The 21022-nt window shown below is 41.3% G+C and overlaps 1 protein-coding gene across 1 annotated transcript; it reads right to left on the bottom strand.

Moving 5' to 3' along the window:
- Positions 1 to 681: 681 nt before the first annotated feature.
- On the bottom strand, positions 682 to 20296 carry LOC105045011 (uncharacterized). The gene is given in 9 exon segments (XM_010923162.4): positions 682 to 1421; positions 1535 to 1635; positions 3982 to 4050; positions 12626 to 12693; positions 12787 to 12941; positions 13093 to 13159; positions 14046 to 14113; positions 19894 to 20036; positions 20039 to 20296. Coding segments are annotated over 9 exon segments (1089 nt in total). The 5' UTR covers positions 20160 to 20296; the 3' UTR covers positions 682 to 1124.
- Between the last annotated feature and the right edge of the window lie 726 nt (positions 20297 to 21022).

The following is a 21022-nucleotide window of genomic DNA, read 5'->3' as shown; positions in this document are numbered from 1 at the left end:
CTTATTCAACTCGAACATGTGTCCGACATGGATTCTAGAAGCTGGATGCAAGTAACACAAATTATGACCATTCTAACATTGCTAATAATACAACTAATGACACCAGTTTCAGATTCCCTGGAGCGTTTGCCTAGAAATCAGGCAGAAAGTCAAATGCTTATCTCCATTAACTACATCTTTTCAGTTTTGAAAACTTTGTTCGAGCATGATACATCCTAATATAACCAGAGAACCTGGACATAATTGCAAATCTGAGTTACAACAACCACATGGAAATGCCAATCCACCGAAAACAAACCAAGCATCTATTATAGTAAAGCATACACAAATTTAATCTAAGCATATGTGAAAGCTCCCAACATCCATCTCTAACTAGACATGGCAGTTTGGGGCCGAAAGGTAGGAAAGGATCTAGCAAATCTCCACCCCAAACCAATTTTTTAATCTGTAAAGTCAAGACAGATATTATGTGCACAGAAGAGAGCCTGTAAAAAAATTTGAACCATTTTACTATGATGAAAAATGCTAAATCTATACATTTCGGTGGATTTATTCCAATCCATCTGCACGTATATGTTGCAGAGTTAGAACTTCTATTTACAAAAGCCAAACAAATTCACATGCTTTTTTCATCTGCCCTATCAATCCAAAATAGCATTTTTCACTTCATAACTTTAATCATGCGAGTCAACTAACCAAATCAAATATTACTACAACCCAACAGTTGTACAATAACACGTCAGTCTCTATACAAAGTTGAGTTTTTCAAATCTAGACATCATTTCAGAGAAAGCAAATCACACAACATGACATCACTGGAAAAAAGTTCTTATGGCAATGTCAACAAGAAAATAAATGAAAGAATGTGTGCCTCAGTAAATTAATTCACCTCCAGATCAGCATTGAAACTCCCATTAAATACTATAACATAAAAAGATACAACAGAAGCATATGGTCCTTCACACTCAGTATAGATGATTGATTGTTGTGACTCAGCCTTGGCTTTAGAAACACGGTATCCTATGAAAACAGACCACAGTGAAAAGCAACTCGAAGGCATATGTAGCATTAGTTGAGCTCCTTGATCTTACCCCAGAAACAGATGATCCATCAGGTGATGCTCATCAAAGATGATCAATTGGCGTGAATGGAACAGCCTTGTTTTTGGAAACCCAGTATCCAATGAAAACAGACAGGCAGAAGGAGACCACGGAGAGGAGCAATGCAAAGGCAGTGGCAGCATCCCATGAGCTGCTCGATCTTACCCCGGAAATAGACGGTCCATTAGGTGATGCAATATCTAAAGGCAGCCAGTTGCAACTAGCTGAATAGTGTTGCGACCCACCCCATGGATTCCCAGAAGTTGGGTACCAGAAAGCAACAGCCATCTTGCTAGCCTGACTGATTGTAAACTGAACATCCTGCATTTCCAGGTGGGTGGACGTATTATAACGTTTTGTTTGTAGACAGCAATTTGTATCAACCCAAAATATCAAGCAATAAAGGAAAGTGAATGAAAGGTATGGAGGTATACCTGTTGGAAACGATCCATTGTCCTCAACGGTCTTGAGAACTCAAAAATGTAGGTGCCCTTCTGACCACTTTCTCCATAAGGGCTCTCTTCTTCCAAATAGCCTGTCAGGGGAACGTCATAAAGAAAGGATGAAATGATAAAGCAGCCAATATAATACAAGAATTAGTGTAGCAGTAATTCTGAAAAAATTAGTACCAAGTTTAAAGGTCAAAGAAGATATAATGTGAATAGTAATGCAAATTACAAGTCAAAAAGACTATTGCATCAAGTCCACCATCTTTGAAAAATGCTGCGTGGGTTAGATGTCTGAGCTGTTGAGAAGGATTCCTCTAAACTTCTATGGACAAAATTTATACTTTAGCAGCTACGAACAAAGAATTTGAGAGCAAGGGAAACAAATCACTATTTAAGCATTAGTTTAGAGAAACAGTAAGATGAAACCTGAGTTAGATCTTAAAATATTACACAGTAATCGATAATCAGTCACAGGTGCCAATTGTGCTTCATAAAGAGAAACTTTCAAGACATCCATTCTGCTTTCTTATCATGATAGGATGGAATTTGTACTGTAAATGGTTGTCATCTTTCTACACAATAAACTGATGAAATACAATCATAAAATAATATCCTAACGAAAGATATTCCAGAAGCAATAAGAGGACAAAACAACTGTGCCTTGGGTAAACTCCCACAGAACAATTAGCTGGCACAATATGAGTGATTTTGGATGGTATGTAGTCAAACCCAGATTTCATATACAACAAAACTGAACACAAACAAATGCATTTGCCATCAGTTGGTTTCCACTGATGAACTGCTAATAATGGATTGAGTCCTGTGTATTTACGGAAAGTAAACCTAAGAGATTTTTGAAAAAAAAAAAATCCAACAATGATACTCTTTGGCTGAAGACATGTAGTTTGATCCTCACTGAAACTACAGCATCCTTTCTCACTCTATCTCACAGAACCTTCTAGCCTAAAGTATCCAAACTTACATTTTGATTAGTTGTTTGCAGTGTAAAAGCACTAGAAATCATTTTATAGAAAAACAAGTAACTGCATGCTAATGTTCACAAATGAAAATCATTCACTGATATTTAAGTTAGATTTTGCTATCCTTTCTGGAAAGCATTCAACATTCTATCACACAGATCTTAGAATTTCACCCTTCATATTTATCTTTTCTTAATAGCATTTTCAAAACCTATTAGAGAATATACATGGGTATCCATCTGGTTTACTTTATATATCATAAAGAGACTGATACAAGCACTAGTCTTAAAAGGTTTTCAGAATTTATTTTGCAAATATTGAGCTCACATATTTGCAACAATAGCGTGCTTTTTTTTTTTTTTGGTTGTTTTGTGTCATTTTTGTTCAAGTTAAAAAGACATAAAGTCCTTACATCTATGACTTCATTAATTTAAAATATGATTCCAAATTTCCCCAGCAAAAAAGTTGATCAACTCTATAAGGATGCAACCCTCGGAATACAAATCAATAAAAGAATATGTGCAGTATTTAGCTTTTGGTTTCAAGACATATGTTAAGCCATAAAGCCCAGCTCTTTCACCCGTATAGACTGGATGATTCTGTTGGTGACTATTGGCCTTAAATTTGTGATCACACTTAGTACGATATTGTCCTTTCCTTTAAAGGATAAGATGTAGATGGTTGATTGGGTTAGGGATTAGTACGATATTGTCCTTTCCTTTAAAGGATAAGATGTAGATGGTTGATTGGGTTAGGGAAAAATGCATTCAAATGAATGATTAGAAAGCTTTTGTGTTTAACTCTGGGACTCCACAAATTCGATGGTCTCAGTTCTGAGAGGAAATTTTTATTTTTGTTTTTTATACTTCAAATAAATGGCATGTTTCCTAAAAGATTTCTTTTACTTCATACAACATAAAGGAGAGTGCATTAGATGCGTTAATGTGAACCCAAACCAACTTAATGACGTGACTCCAACATACGATCCTTTAAGGTTTCTTTTATAATTAAAAAGAGATATGTCACTTCTCCATCGCCTTGTTTCTTTTACTGTATTTGTTCCTCCATGGTTTAGAAACTCCCCCATTTTACTGTCTATAAATAGAGGAAATAAATCCCTTGCTATTTCTAGGTGAGGACTTCTGGAGAAAAGATAATACCACAAAAGTTGCATAAGAACATGGATTTCGTAAGTATAGCGTTGGTGATCCTTGATAGTAACCTCTCAGAACCCAGTGTTTGCATTTTTGATTTTTATACTATTCATGAATTGTGTCAAAAAATGAAATTTAATTGCTATCACTGGATGCCAGAATAAGAAATCAAGAAAGAAAGTTGCATCACTGCAGGAACCAATATATCACCAAGAAACCTCAACAGAAAGTGTTCTGTGTAATCTTAGACTAACATTCCCAAATAAAAGAAAGTTGGTAATTAGTAGAGGAAGCACACCTGAATGAAATGTTAGGCTACTGTGCCACCAAGCGCCATGCCAATCATTTTGAGCATTTGAAACATTTCCTGAGAATATGAGGACAAATTACCCAAGTCTTCCATATATTTCTATGGAATGTTCAAAATTGATTGGAAAGGAAGCACTGGTAAGTAAGTAAAAAAAAAATTCTTAAAATAGAAGCAAGGTGAAATGCACTAAGGTCCCGATAAAGTAACTTGACAAATGGAGCTACGAAAGATAAAGATAAGAACAAAACAGAAACATATAATAGATAGAATAAAGAGAAGACGCAAAAAGAGCAAGCCCAAGAAAGAGACACAGCAAGCTGCTTAAATATTCTTTCCAGATGGATACAGAAAGAAAGGAATGTTATCTTGGCAGCCCATCATCTTAAAACGCATAAAAGACGATATCATTGGAATCAACACGAAAGTACAACAATTTTAAACAAATGAATCGACAATATGGGATTACATGCTGACTAGTTTTATTAAATACTAGCTTGTAACCCCCATGCGATGCATGGAATGCAATTTTTTAATATAATATTTAATTTTATTTATTTATTTTATTATATTTATTTTATATATATATTAAAAATAGTTAAAATAATTAAAAAAAATCTGTATCTTTTGCATAGCAGATAAATCTTATGAAGATCTGGCGATCCTGATTCCATGAAGCTCCTTCCTAAACCCATCATTTCTTACTATTTTTATCTTCAAGCATTTTCAAACCATTCCATCTATCTTTCCCCTTCTTCTTCGATCATCTTCTCCTACACTTCCAACTTTTCCAATGGCAATGCCGACAATGTTGCCCATCTGCCATTCACTAATGGCAATAGCATCTTCGAGTTCGGGACAGAGAGAAAATATACCAATGTATGAAATTTCAAATAATTTACGAAGGTGAATCCATCATGTTTCTAAATTAATTGATAATATATTTATACTTTTTACACTCTGATGTCATATATGATTTTTGTAAAAAAAAAATCTTTTTTTTGGTATAAAAAAAATCTTTTTTTTGGTTTAAAAAAAAAATCTTGTTTATCAACGGCAAAAATGTTAATGGTAAAGTGCCCTTAAGATCAAATATACGATCCTATATTACTTTTTAGTAAACATACTTTTAGTAAAAATCCTATCCATCATATATACTTTTTACATTCTATTGATCCTGGCCTGCCACCAATAAAGGAAAAAAAAAAGTCACCCTCTCTTTTCTATGACCTCTCTCCATCACCATTTCTCCCTTCTTCGCCCCCTCCTTCCACTAACACGAGGTTTCTTCCACACCCCCATGGATAACAAATCTCCAAGATTCCAGATCCCCACTATTACAGACGCATTGGTGGGTCAGACTTACAAAAGGTGCCAACTTGGAGCTCCAGCAACAGCGCTAGAACAAGAGCAGACTCACTCATGCAAGGAGTCCCACTCACGCAAGGATTGTATTTGAGTTGGCAGGTTAGTTTTCAAATTTGAATAAGTCGGGATTGTGTTTGAGTTCGCAGGTTTAGTTTTCAAATTTGAATAAGTCACTAGTGGTTCCTAGAAATCATGTGGCATGTAAGTTTGGGTCTTCTTTCCTTGATTTTCTCCTATTTGTTAGAGTTTGTTATTTATTTCAAATTCCTTTGCAGCTTTGATGTACGCCTATATAGGCATTTGATCGGTGAATAAAAATCCAAGCAATTATTCAACAGAAACAAGGAGGTTTTGAGTTCTTTCATATAGAACTCTTATCTGTTCTTCTTACCTGACCCTTTTGTCATCATAGGTTCAGCAAGAAAGGGCAAGAACCGCAGCAAGCCTTCCCTTTTGGAAAGAGATTTTCCTGTCAGCAGACCCGTGACGCGATCTTAGGCCAAGTCTCTCATCAACTTGGTATCAGAGCCTAGCGCCATAAGAGAATCATCCAACTTCCAGGAGGAAATGCGAGCCTTCATGCAACGCATTGAGCTTCAACAGCAACAGGATAGCATCAGGATTAAGGCCTTAGCACAGCAGCTCGCCGAAATGCAGAAAGGCCTGAACAGAAGCGAGGGCAGTAGTACTCAAAGGGGGCCACCAGCGTGCGTCAATAGGGCTAGAATTGGACCAGGCCGGGCCGGGCTCTACCCCTGCTCGAGCCCGGCCCGAAATAATTTTTCGGGCTTCAAGCCAGACTTAGGCCCGATTTTTTTAGAGAAATACTGGCCCAAGCCCTGTCCGAGCCCGGACCCGAGACCGACCCAAATCCAATCGGGCCAGCCCACATCCAAATCTGAATCAAGCCCGAACCCAATCGGGCCTGGGCGAGCCTGTTGCGAAGGGAGGGGATGAGCGGGGGAGGGGACGGTCGCAGGCAAGGGAGAGGAGGGAGAAGCAGAGGAGGGGAAGGTCGGCGGGGGGAATGGAGGAGTATCGGAGAACGCCACCTATCAGAAGGCTCCCACTGCTGTGCCGCCAAGCGTCCCCTCCATCGAAAGCTCCTGCGGCAGCATCGCGGCCGACGGCTTCGGATCACCACCCAACACACTAATGGAGCCCATCTAGGACACCGTCCAGCAAGATCTGTCGTGGATCGCGAGCAATCTGAAGTTGATCGTCTTTCCGAACCCCTTTCGGGAGGATCCGGACAAGACGCTCTGGGATTGAGACCTCTGGGGTTGATGATCAAGAGCTCCGCCACCATCAATGCCTCCGACTCCCCTCCACCGCAGCCGCCGTCTCCCGCAGCTAAGTCCACCGCCACCTCCACCTCTGGCATCGGTGCATCGTCTTTTCCCGATGGTGGCTCGCTCCGATCGAGAGGGAGACTTCCCACTCCGATCCTTTTTGATTGTATTGGAGTCCAGGCAAAGGCGGAGGAGGGTGGAAGGGTCGGGCTTGACTTCATGCTTGGGCTCGGGCGGGCCAAAGGTCTGCCCGAGCCCGGCCCAAAAGTAAATCGGGCCAATTTTTTGGGCCCGAGCCCAGCCTGAATAGTTTTGGACCGAGACCAAAGCCCGGCCCGGCTCAATAGGCTTCGGGCCGACCCGAGCCCACTTCCAGCCTACGTGCCGAGGACAGACCGGAGCAACGCCAGGAAACTACTGTTGTTCCAGATATGCAAAACTGAATTTCCATCTTATGATGGGATGGAGGACCCCTTGGGATGGATTCATCGATGTGAGCATTTCTTCCATAATCAGAGTACCAATGAGGCAGAAAAAGTAGGACTAGCAGCATTTCACATGACAGGAGATGCTTGTTATGGAACTTGAAGAGCCTAATCTATCCTGTGAAGAATTCAAGAACTATTGCCATCTTAGGTTTGGGCCACCACTCAGGAGTAATACATTGGGAGAACTCGTTAACCTAAAGCAAACTGGATTAGTGGAGATTATCAGAGAGTTTCAATCCCTCCTAGCCTGGGCTACTACAATGCAGCAAACCAACAGGTAGATTTATTTACTGGTGGTTTAACTGAACCTTTACGGACTGATGTTGAGTTGTAGAATCCTCCGAATTTGATCACTGCAATGAGTCTCGCTCGTGCTTTTGAAAGAAGACAACAGTTCGAAAATGAGGGAGAAAGCAAGCGAGTTGCTACCAGCTGGATCAGCTCTAAAACTTCCGCATCCACTACAACTCCGACACCAGCTCGAATGACCAAGGCCACCAGCAGTACTGCCGCAAGCAGTGCTGGCAGCGCTGTTACTCCCTTCATCAAGCAGCTGAGTAAGGAAGAAATGGCGGACCAGAGGGCTAAGGACTGCTACAACTATGATGAACGGTATTCTTTCGGGCATCAGTGCAAGCGACTGTTTTGGCTGGAGGTGGAGGATTGGTCCAGACCGGATGAAGAGAAATTGCAAGCTGAAGATTCGGGACCAGAAATCTCCTTACACGCCCTCACCGGAAAGCATCATCCCACACTATGCAGCTTCGGGCAGAGGTAGCTAGCTGGCCGCTCTGGTATTAGTCGACTCGGGAGTACGCACAATTTTATTAGTGAGACAGCATTCAGAAGATTGGGACTCCCTCTTCAGCAACCCATTGGTTTAAATGTTCTTGTAGCAAATGGAAACAAGATCCCAAGCCAGGGGTTATGTAGGGAAGTACCTCTCAAAGTTGATTTTGATTCCTTCCTTATTGACTTATATGTTATTCCATTGGGTGGCTTTAATCTTGTGCTAGGAGTAAAATGGCTGGAGATGTTGGGCCCTATTCTGTAAGACTTTTCGGAGATGACCAAAAGTTTTGATGTAGGGAAAAGAAGAGTCACGCTGCATGGCTCCCAATTCCAAGGGGGCCCTCGAATTAACACCATACAGGAGCAGCAAGCAACAAGACCCCATTTGGAAGAGTTGCTAGCAAATTTGAAGATGTATTTCAGGAACCATCAGGCTTGCCCCCTCTCCATTCTTGTGACCACCGCATCTGCTTGTTACCAGGGACGGGCCCGATTGTTGTGGAGACCTTACAAGTACCTTCATTTTCAAAAAGATAAGATAGAAAGGCAGTGTGCCTCAATGCTTCAGCAAGGTATTATTCAGTCCAGTCGATCGCCATTCTCCTCCCCAGTTCTTTTGGTGCCTAAGCAAGATGGGACTTGGCATCTCTGTGTGGATTATAGAGAGCTAAATGCTAAAATAGTGAAGGACAAGCTTCCCATCCCGATGGTGGAAGAACTCCTAGATGAGCTACATAGGGCCCAGTACTTCTCTAAATTGGATCTCAGATCAGGGTATCATCAAGTCGGATGGAAAAGGGAAACATCGAGAAGATTGCTTTCAGGACACATCATGGCCATTTCGAGTTCTTGGTTCTTCCTTTTGGTCTCACTAATGCTCCTTCGACTTTTCAAACTTTGATGAATAAGGTATTCCATTCTCTCCTCCAGAAATGTATACTGATTTTTTTAACGATATCTTAGTTTACAATAAGACTTGGGAGGAGCACTTGTGTCACCTTCGAGCGATATTCGAGTTGTTGCGCTCTCATCAGCTCTTCCTAAAGAAATCCAAGTGTGCATTTGGGGAGAAGCAGGTTTCTTACTTGGGACATGTTATCAGTGCCGAAGGGGTTGCTATGGATGAAAGAAAGGTTAGAGCTGTTGCAGATTGGCCACAGCCACAATCTGTTAAGAGGTTAAGAGCTTTTTAAGGGACTTGCAGGCTATTATCGCAAGTTTGCTAGAAAACTATGATTCTATTGCTGCTCTAACTAGTTTACTAAGAAAAAACTCTTTTGTTTGGAGTAAAGCCACTTCAGATTCTTTCTAGACCCTCAAGGATGCGCTGTCTCATGCCCCAGTGTTGCAATTACCAGATTTTTTGACCACTTTTGTGGAGTGTGATGCTTCTGGTGGAGTTGGGGTTGTGCTTCAGCAAAACGATCACCCGATCACTCTTTTCAGTAGAAAACTCGCTGGCAGACACTTCAACTTGGCAGAATATGAGAGGGAGCTCATCGGTTTGGCTATGGCGGTCCAACATTAGAGACTACCTCTGGGGCCGTCCGTTCGTGATCAAGACTGACCATTACAGCTTAAAATTCCTGCTGGATCAGCGTTTATCCACGCCTCCATAGCAACACTGGGTGAGTAAACTCTTGGGTTATGATTTTCAGATGGAGTACGAAGCTAGAAGTCTCAAGTTGGCTGCAGATGCCCTTTCTCGTCGGAAATCTGATGAGGGGCAATGCTGCGCCCTCTCCTGTCCCATGGTTCCCCTCTTCGACCAAGTCCGGGCAGAAATTGGGGAGTCCAAGCATCTACGGGCACTAAAATCTAGAATTGAAAACGATAAGAAATTAGGTCCTTGGTCTATCCGAGACGGCTTGATCTTGTTCAAAGAGAGGTTTTTCTGCTACCCTCTTCGCCTTTGATATCAGCTGTATTGGCAGGGATTCATGACTCAACTCATGAAGGAACTCAGAAGACTCTTCAAAGAATTAAACAGGATTTTTTTTGGGCTGGCATTAAGAATTCTATAAGGGAATATGTTGCTGCATGCCTTGTTTGTCAGCGAAGCAAGGTTGAAAATCTCCATCCCGCTAGCCTGTTGCAGCCCTCGGGGGTTCCCCATCACATTTGGTCTCACATCTCCATGGATTTTATAGAGGGGCTTCCTAGACCAGGAAGAAAAACCGTTCTATTTGTGGTTGTAGATCAGTTCTCCAAATTTGCTCACTTCATTTCCTTTTCTCATCCATACACGGTTGTATCTGTGGCTTATGTGTTCTTTTCGGAGGTCTTCCGATTGCATGGGCTGCCAGAATTGATAGTCAGTGATCAAGATGTGATTTTTACTAGTAATTTCTAGCGGGAGCTGTTTAGGCTGTGTGGCACCAAGCTGTCTCTCTCTTCAGCTTTCCACTATCAAACTGATAGACAGACTGAGATTGTCAACCGAACCGTGGAAATGTACCTAAAATGTTTTGTGGGAGATAAACCAAGAATTGGATAGATTGGATTCTATGGGTGGAGTATTGCCACAATACTTTATTTCATTCCGCATTGCGTACTACTCCCTTCCAGGTGATGTATAATCTAGAGCCTCCTCGACTTCTGGCTTATGTTCCAGGTTCTTCAAGAGTTGATGCAGTGGATCAAGCATTGCAGAAAGAGATGCTGCCTTCGAAGAGATTAGGTCTCGTCTTTTGCAAGCCCAAAATCGCATGAAGACTCATTATGATAAAAGACATCGGGACCTTTCTTTTCTTCCTGGTTCGTGGGTTTGGTTGCATATCAATCTCAGCCGCAGATTTGTGCTTGCTGGTAGTCATCGTTCAAAGCTTGCTCCCAGGTATTTTGGTCCTTTCCATATTCTAAAGGCTATCGGTCCTGTAGCATACCAACCAGAGCTTCCACCCCATGCCAAGATACATGATGTTGTGCATGTTTCGATGTTAAAGCCATTCTCTGGAGAGCCCCCACAGGAAATTCCCCCTCTGCCACCTCTAGTAGATGGTAAAATTGAGCCTCAACCACAATTAGTTCTTCGAACGCATCTCAACAGGGGTTGTTGGGAGATTTTGGTTCATTGGAAGGGGTTTCCCGCTTCTGATGCTATTTAGGAGACTGTATCTACTTTCCATCAAGCTTATCCTTACTTTGAGCTTGAGGACAAGCTCCTTTTGAAGGTGTGGAGTGATGTTACAGATGCATTCATGGGTCAACTTACAAAAGGTGCCAACTTGAAGCTCCAACAGCAGCACTAGAACAAGAGCAGACTCACTCACACAAGGAGTCCCACTCACACGAGGATTGTGTTTGAGTTGGCAGGTTTAGTTTTCAAATTTGAATAAGTCGGGATTGTGTTTGAGTTGGCAGGTTTAGTTTTCAAATTTGAATAAGTCACTGGTGGTTCCTAGAACTCCTGTGGCATCTCAGTTTGAGTCTTCTTTCTTTGATTTTCTCCTACTTGTTAAGAGTTTGCTATTTATTTCAAATTCCTTTGCAGCTTTGATGTATGCCTATATAGGCCTTTGATCAGTGAATAAAAATCCAAACAATTATTCAACATAAACAAGGAGGTTTTGAGTTCCCTCGTATAGAACTCTTACCTGTTCTTCTTACCTGACCCTTTTGTCATCATAGGTTCAACAAAGGCAAGAACCGCAGCAAGCCTTTCCTGTCGAAAGGAGATTTTCCTGTCAGCAAACCCGTGACGCGATCTTGGGCCAAGTCTCTCATCACCCACCTAATCACATCAAGCTCCTTACTTTACCCCAATTCCTCACTCCTCTCCCCACAAATTACTTAAATCTCACTGGCTCGATGCCGATTCAGGGCTTTTGATCTCGAATTCTAGGGAAGAAAGCGGAGCAATCGGGCCCGACGTTCATGTCCGTGCCGACAATCGCCCTCTATGCGAGACCCCGAGTGGCGTCTGCCCGACCCCCCAACAAAATAAAGGAAAGATGAAAAAAATTAAAAGGTAAGACCTTTTCCCACATAAATTGATCTTTTTTTTTCTTTTGTCTTCTTGTTCTTTTCATTTCTTTCCCTTTTTCAGAGATCTATGGGAAGGAGAGCACTTGAGGGAGATCGAAGCGGTTTCTTAAGCTCGGCCTCGCCCTCCTCTTGGTCTTCTCTTTCTCTCCTTTAGGCTTCTTGTCCGAGCTCCTCTACGTCCTCTAGTGTCGGCGCCAGTGGCTCCGGCAAAGCTCCACCTCCTCCGACAATCCCAAAATCCCTAATGCCAGCGAGGGTGGTGCCTCCTCTAAGGAGCTACTCCTCTACCTCCTTTGCTAAAAGAACCAATCCCGCATCGAACCAGCCTCCTCCGTTGCCGCATCCTCAGCATTCTCTGCAATAGTTGCTCTCACCGATCCGCCAGCGGCCATGACAAAGATGGCATCCTTCGGAGGCAGTGGAGGAGGGTGATCTAGTGTGGTGGCATGCGATATACTTCGGGCCATCGAGGGGGCTATACACCATCACAGAGGAGAAAAAAAAATGCTAACGCCTCCTTTTTAAATGCCTCTGTCAAGGTCTTTCGCGGCCACGCGTCTCCCTCCCATCTTTCTCAAGATCCCACGTGTCAAACGAAGGCTCTGTCAATGCAGAGCCTCTATTCTAATATATATATATATATATATATATATATATATATATATATATATATATTAGACGTATCCCCTTTCTAAAGTGTAGGATTACCTGGACCCTTTCCATCAAGGTATCGGCAATGCGGGTTCCATGCATATACATCAACCAGATGACCAAACCTGTCAAAAACATTTAGAGGCTCAAAACTTTAAACTGATATTGAAGAGTAAACGCAGTCAGCTAAACTACAACAAGAAAGAACAGCAATATACCTATCATTTCCATTTCCATCACTATTGTCTATAAGATTGCCACCATATAACCGTCCAGGAATAGCATTTCCAATTGAAAAATGCATAATGTCCACTTCATGTCCACGACAGCTTTTATTGGTGCATGTATCGCGCATATTTGTACAACCTCCCATCTAGAAAAAAAGCATGTTTTCAATAATGGGTGACAGTTAAAGTAGGACTCTACAGTTATCAGACTTAGCAAAAGATATCTAACAACACTAGTACCTAAAATATGTGTGAGCACATATGAACAAATAAGCAAGGAGAACCAGAAACACTTACATTATGATATGAGGCATCCTCCCCAACTTGAAACATGAGAGCAACAGATGGACATTTGTTGTTTTCACTGTATTTTACCAGAAAAAACAGTTAGATATGTGCATGATAAAGTAGGCCTGACTTCCCATATATTGGATGGACTAAAAGAAGCTGCACTTCATGGATTTCACTGTGCCCATTGGACTTAGCAAGTAACTTTGCGTGATAATGACAAGGCCAGTTTTGTTCCATAGATTACAGTATGCACAATTATGTGGTACAAGTTCAGGTTATAACATAACAGATAACAGGACAAAGTTAGAACTAGATAAAAGAAACAAAGCTTAGAGTAGAACTTATACAGGATATGGTGAAGGAAAATCAAATAAGATAAATCAACCAATAAGTGGGGTCTAACAAAAGAGATCTTGAGCAATTCAAAGTTAGGAAGGAAGAGCAAGAAGACTTTAGTGGAAAGGGAACTATAATAGATTACCACGGAAAAGGATATGACTCTTCATTTGAAATAAAGTGAGAGACAGGATTTGTAAAGCAGAGTAGAATAGAAGGGACACAATTCATTGGTTAGGTTATGGATGTTGTGGTTATGAACAAATGTTGACCAAAAAGCATGATAAATTGGAGATATAGCAACAAAATAAAACTTGCCTAATTGAATCAAATAATGTTGAAAAAGAAAGAATGAGAAACCAATATCATAACAGGCACATAAGGGAAGTATATTGAAAGATAACAAATATGAACCTGATTACATTAAAGACAAACAGTACATAACCTTTTTGCTTAGCGGATTGACAAGAAAATCACAGAAGAAAAGAAGAATGGGAAGCAAAGGAATCTTACATTATGAATTTTAAATAAATTACAATAAATCTCAACTAGATTGGAAAATGAACTTATATGCTATAAATAGAAAAAAATAGATATTAAAAAAAAAAAAAACAAATTCTTACCCCTTTGAGTATGCAAACTCCCCATCAACTTGTAGCATGAAAAAAACATTGCTACCATCATGCACAGCCTACAAATTGATTGTTAACCAACAAAATCAATTCCAAAAGGAAAGTCATTTATAATGAATTCATATCCACAATAAAAACTTGTGGAAACATAAATATATATACATACCAATATGGAAGCACATGAATGCCACTTTACAATCATCTTAAAAGACTAAATGTGTCCTCATAGAAGCATTACTGGTGATAGGAGTTTTGGACACTTCACATAAATAAACATCAGGTTAATATATATATAGAATGTGTGTGAGAGACAGAGAGAGAGACACACACACTTGGTCGCACATGAGTGGATCTCCACTCAGGTCTGGTCCAGTCTAGATCAAATGATGGGGTCCCATATCAATAATCCAAGCAGTTGGGGGTTATCCATTATGCTTACACAGAAAAAAACATATGATTTGGAGACCTTTACCATCAAGTGGTCATAAAATTGAACATATTAAGTAATATGAAATAACATACATTTTTCTAACCACTTGATGCACAGAGTAGAGTCTCCAAATCATATAATTTTGTGTATGTGAGCAGTTTAGATGTAATAGATCACATTCAACAACTCAAATCATCAATGTCAATTGTCTGATTTAGACCTAGTTGGATCTGAAAGGAGATCTACATGCATGTAGCCAAGTATATATCTTCCCCCCCCCCCCCGCCCCGCCTCTATATATATATTATAATTTACTAAAGGATCACTGTGTCAATACTACCATCCTATACAATGCATAGTAGCACACAATACTGATATTGAAAGACCGAAGCAACCTTGTACAAGGCATGCCGAGATTGTACTATTAGTGTACCGATATGGGATTCAACACAGAGATTCCTAACCTTAATTTACTAGTTTAAGTTAATAGAATTAACAAATCATTCACACAAAGTCTTGACCAAACAAATACTAACTCTATTCAAAAAAAAAAAAAAAACTTGCTAGACTAAAAATCAAAAACTCAAAAAGCATATAGAAACAAGTACTTAGGATTCGACGACTCAAAGGATGGTGTTGGACACCGGAAGGAAACTCAAACATTGTAACACCCTAAGAAAGGATGAAATACAATAACTGCATTGGTTACTAAGCAAACAAAAATCTTCATCATCAACCCTTCAATGCTATTATTCTCCTTATATTCCCTAAAAGAATAGTTTGTCAAAGTATTTAATCAAATGATCCGAGTTTATTCCAGTTGGTATAACCAAAGAAAAGTTCATTCTATTATTCTCCTTATATTCCCTAAAAGAATAGTTTGTCAAAGTTTTTAATCAAATGATCCAAGTCTATTCCACTTGGTATAACCAAAGAAAAGTCATTTTCTCATGCATTCTACACCAAATAGATTGAGAAAAAAAAATCAAACAATCAAAAACGAGAGGAAGAGTTCCACAGCCCATCATTCTTCCCATATATCATTATAATGACCAAGTCGCCAGGATTTAGCATGTTTCTTTATACAGGACGACAATATGTTAATCATTTTTGCGACTACCATCCAACAGAAGATTACCATAAGTAGTGCAATGTTGATCCAATTATTAGCTGTAGGAGCATGTCCTCCAAATTTAATGAGACCTGAGGACCGTTAAGAGAAATCCCTCGTATCTAATGTGGTTATGAGTCAAAAACCAAATGTTTTGTAATCAAAAGCTAGAGCAGGATTTTCTATAGCATTTTCATTGCATGTTATTGGTGGATCTTTTAACCTTTAAATTTTATGTGAAGCAACCTTTTCTTTTCTTTTCTTTTGCAAAAGAATAGGGATCAACATTAGCCAAACCATCCAAGACAGACGATCTGGGCCATACCGAACCAAATCGGTGAAGAACTGGAATGGTTCAAGCAGTCCGAATAGTTCAGTGCGAAATAAAATCATGAGCCACCCCTCCCCCATGGTCCCCTCGCTTGCTTTCCCTCTAGCTCTCCCCCTTCTTGGATGCCTCCTCCCATGCATTAGAAGCCCGCTCCTCTCCTATGTCGGCCTTCCCTTATTCCCATCGAAAATGTTGTCTCCAATCGGAAGACTCTTTCTTCATTTCATCCCCCACAACCCAACAGTCACAATTGGCCTCCTCCACTGCCTCCATCTCCAGTTGCAGCTAGGGGTGGCAATCAGATTAGGTCGGGTCGGATATGGGTCAGGTCAGATGCTGGTCGGATCAAAAAATCATCAATCCAAATCTGACCTATTTATTAAACAGGTAACCCAATCCAACCCACATAATCCGTTTATTAAATGGATCAAGTCAAGTTGAACAGGTTAAACAGATTAAATAGAACTTTAACGGGTTAAACAGATTAAGTGGATCAGGTTAAACAGGACATAAACAACTTAAACAGATTTTAAATAGATCTTAAAGGGGTTACACGGATTATCTGACTCAACCCCACCTAAATATTAAATGGATTAAATGGACCAAATATTAAAAACCTAAATCCGGCCCAAATATTAAATATATTAAATGGATCGACCTATTTATGATCTAAACCCCTTTAGCCCAAAACCAAATCTACCTATGGCAAGTCGAACACAAGTTGGGTTGATGGATTGGGTCATATTTTGCCCGTCGTAATTGCAACCCGCACTTTGCCAGTAGGGATTTTCATATACGACTCTTGATCTCTCACTCTCCATCTCCTCCCTCTCCTTGTCCCTCTTTATCCCCTTCTTCTCTCCAACCTCCTAGAATTAGGGTTAAGGCTATCTCTCTTGCCCTCCCTCCACCGCTCTCTCCCTCCCTCTCTCTCTCTTCCCCCCTCTCCTCTCTCTCTCTCCCCCCTCCATCTCCTTCTCCCTCTCCCCCTCCCTCTCCATGTTTCAGTACACCCCAACATGGCATGGTACGGACCCGTACAACACCACACTGGTAGCCGACTAATGCAAATCATCATACCAATTCAGAGAACCTTGTTAGGGATCATTATTGGTTAGGTCAATCCCAGATGGTCATATCACTGCAAAGTTATTTAGATTATTTAAAACTTATCTCCCACTCCCACTCTTTTTCTACGCAATCAATGCAAGCTCTCTTAAGTCTTGGTGTAAGCAAAAGCACTCTCAAGTCCCAATATAAGCAAAAGGCATAAAATTCTTGGATTACGGGCAAAGGTCATGTTGACACCAAAGATTTGGTATTGTATAGCTCTCTCTTTCACAATCAAGTCTAACCCCAAGTCCTAAATTTGAACAATTAAGTCATGAATCCACTTTACAAGTGGATCCAAAGGATTCAGCAACTTAAGAAATTCATATTTTGACAATTGCAACTATTTATACTTGCAATAATATTCCTGAGGCAACATCACATTGTCAAGTAACTTTTACATTGTGATTAGTCAATGCCACACTCTTTTTCTTCCATCTGATTTTTAACCTTTCTATGTTTAACAACCACATAGTAGTTCTATGCTACCCACAGTTCTATTTATACTTAGTACTTGTCTCTTCTGCTCCTTTAGTCCCATAACCCCATCAGTAGTAAAGTCAACCAAATGGAAAGATAACAGAAACCCAAAATGCCTCCAAAACATTTATTTGCTGCCGTTTTAGATTAAAACAGTTGTCTACTAAAATAACTAAAATATTAATGAAAAAAGTAGATTAACTTGCTTCATATGAGCCGACCTGTATGCTTAAAGAAATTGTTGGGATGGATCCTCGTCGCTTAGCGGACCTCACGAAGTCATCCGAAGACCGATCTCATGAAGAGACTGACATCTTCACAAAGAGGCCGACCTCACGAAGTCATCCGAAGGCCGATCTCACAAGGAGGCCGACATCATCACAAGAAAGCCAACCTCACGAAGTCATCCAAAGACCGACCTCACGAGGAGGCCGACTTCATCAAAAGGCCGAAGCTGACCTCATCAGAAGTCATCCGGAGGCCGACTTCATCGGGAGGCCAAGGCGGACTACATCAAGAGGCCGACCTCATCAGATGTCATCCGAAAGCCGACTTCATCCGGAGATCGAGACCGACTTCATCAAAAGGCTAAGGCCGACCTCATCAGAAATCATCCAAAGCTGACTTCATCAGAAGGCCGAGACCGACCTCATCAGAAGTCATTCGAAGGTCGATTTCATCAGGAGGCCGAGGTCGATTTTATCAGAGGCTGAGGTCGATTTCATCAGGAAGCCGAGGCCAACCTCATAAAGTGTTATCCGAAGGCCGACCTCACGAGAAAGCCGACATCATCACAAAGAGGCTAACCTCACGAAGTCATTCGGAGGACGACCTCACGAAAAGATCGACATCATCACAAAGAGGCCGACCTTACGAAGTCATCCGGAGGCCGATCTCACAAGATCATCCAGAAACCGACCTCATCAGAAGTCATCCGAAGGCCAACTTCATCGGAAGGCCGAGGTCGACTTCATCAGGAGGCTGAGGTCGACCTCGTCAGAAAGTCATCCGGAGGCCGACTTCATCGAGAGACTGAGGTCGACTTCATCAGAAAGCCGAGGTCGATCTCATCAGAAGTCATCCGAAGGCCGATTTCATCGAGAGGCCGAGGCCGACTTCATCAGGAGGCTGAAGCCGACCTCATCAGAAGTCATCCGGAGGCCGACTTCATCGGGAGACCGAGGCCGACCTCATCAGAAGTCATCCGAAAGCCAACTTCATCCATAGATCGAGACCGACTTCATCAGGAGGCTGAGGCAACCTCATCAGAAATCATCCGAAGGCCGACTTCATTAGGAGGCCGAGGTCGACCTCATCAAAAATCATCCGGAGGTCGACTTCATTAAGAGGCCAAAGCTGACCTCATCATAAGTCATCAGAAGACCGACTTCTATTTTCGATGCCTTACAGACTACTCAAACTGACGACTGGGTCGCACCACTCAATGAGCTCCTTCAACTGACTTTCTGATACAGACATCAATCGAACGACCGAACGACAGGTGTGGCCATCACGCCATCCTAACAGGCCATATCAAGTCACGTCGCTCAGACGTCATATCCTAACTGACTGGCTATGCACCATGATGGGATGTTACGAGGCCATTAATTATGCCGCATGCGTGATAAGACCCACTGCCATGGCCACCTGTGCGTCGAACAAAAGGCATGCCTGTGTCAGAGCCATTTAAAGACGTCCACACGGTGCCATACGGTTGACAAGATATGATTGACATGATCACCTATCCTCTCACCATCCACTTTGCTCCTTTATAAATAGAGGTAAGCGAGGACCTCTCCAGGTATGTTGGCCAATACAATACCAAAATTCTGCTGCTCTTTACACTATATAAAATCATCTCGTTGATTTGAGCGTGAGAGGGTCCTCACCGGAGTCACCTCCGGCGGGACTTCTTTTGCAGGTCTCTCTCTTTCAGTGTCGAGCAAAGACCAGCACCACCGTTCACCGGCAACCCCTCATTCTCACCGTCGGCCTTGACTGTGTGCACCTTCTACGGCAATGGCACATCATCTCCTGGCATCCCGCCGGCCTGCATCCAAACGCAGCACCTAGTCGGCTCCAGGCTAACTACCCTAACCGGAGAAAGGCCACGACAGAAATCATTTGTGAAAATCTCACTATGAAACTACAAGACGGAGAAATATATGAGATGACCATTATTTATACATAAGATGACAACCATGATTTGAAAAAGTATTTCATAAACTGATCCCTTGGTAAGAGCAATCAAAAACCCTTTTTTGATTGGGATTCAAACACTATACGATTTCAAAGAAAAAATAAGAATTCTCATATGAAACTATCCCCGAAAAAACCGTGCTAAAAATAATAGTCTGAAGAAAGGGAAATTTCAAACCTTAACGGTAATCTGGCCGCCGGCATAGGCTTTATCCTCGTCGGGATCGAGGGCGGGCAGCAGAGGGAACTCGGAACCGTCTACGTCGGCCCAGTCGTCGGCATGGCCGTCGACGGTGACGATTCCGGGGCGGTACTCGGCGAGACCCTCACGTTGGGGCTCATCTCGCAGCTCCCCCCCGCCTCCTCGCCGTGGTCCTCATGGGCGTCCGCGAGCTGGATCGCCGAGAAAAGGAGGATCGCACAGAACAGCGCGAATCGGAGCATGGAGGCGGGCGAAGAATCGGCGAGAGAAGGAGGGCCAGGATTTTGGTTTTGAGGAAGTCTTTGGGTCGGAATGGAGGGCCGCGCCAGGGGCGGCGCGGCACGAAGGAAGCCTCCGGAGGGGTTGGAATTTTGTCAGTCGCTAGGGAAACGGACGGTTTTCGCCCTGCAATGTTTGGATGGTACCAAGGGTCCTATGTAAATATGAATAAAGAAGGGGTTAATTTTGAGATTTCGTAAGGATATTTTGCATTTTGTTGACCTCTGAAAGGACAAAACCTAACTTTGAAAGTTCTTTACCGTATTATTTTTTTTTTAAATCTTTTTAACCTATTTGATGAAGTTTTAACTTATTTATAAAAATAATATAAAAATTAAAAAATATCATTTGAAATAATATTTTTTTATAAAATATTATTTAAATATATTTTTTTTGATCCAGTCACTATCCTTTCCCAATCTACGTGGAACCCGTAAAAAAAAAAATTACTTTAAAAATGTCATTTGAAAAAGCACTTTCGAAAGTCCATGCTAAATGATTTTTATAATATTTTTTTTAGCTCAATTTAATTTTTTAAACTAATTTTTTTGGTGCGTAATATATTTTTCATTATTATTTATATTTTTTTGATACGTGATATATTTGTTAAACTAATTTAGATGGCTCTTTTAGCGTGGCATTTTTCTTCTCAAACTTTTCAAGATACATCTGAAGATCTGTATCCATGTCTGTAAACTATAGCATCCTAAAATTTGAAATTAAACAAGCAGAATATCTAAAACTCCGATAAAAGCAACAATTAATAATGTAAGATAGAACAAAAATATAAAGTCTACAAAAAAAATCCTACAGTACAATAAATTAA

This window comes from Elaeis guineensis, chromosome 5, assembly GCF_000442705.2.
Source record: "Elaeis guineensis isolate ETL-2024a chromosome 5, EG11, whole genome shotgun sequence".
Classification (NCBI taxonomy): Eukaryota; Viridiplantae; Streptophyta; class Magnoliopsida; order Arecales; family Arecaceae; genus Elaeis; species Elaeis guineensis.
This window is presented reverse-complemented; position numbering and strand designations above follow the sequence as displayed.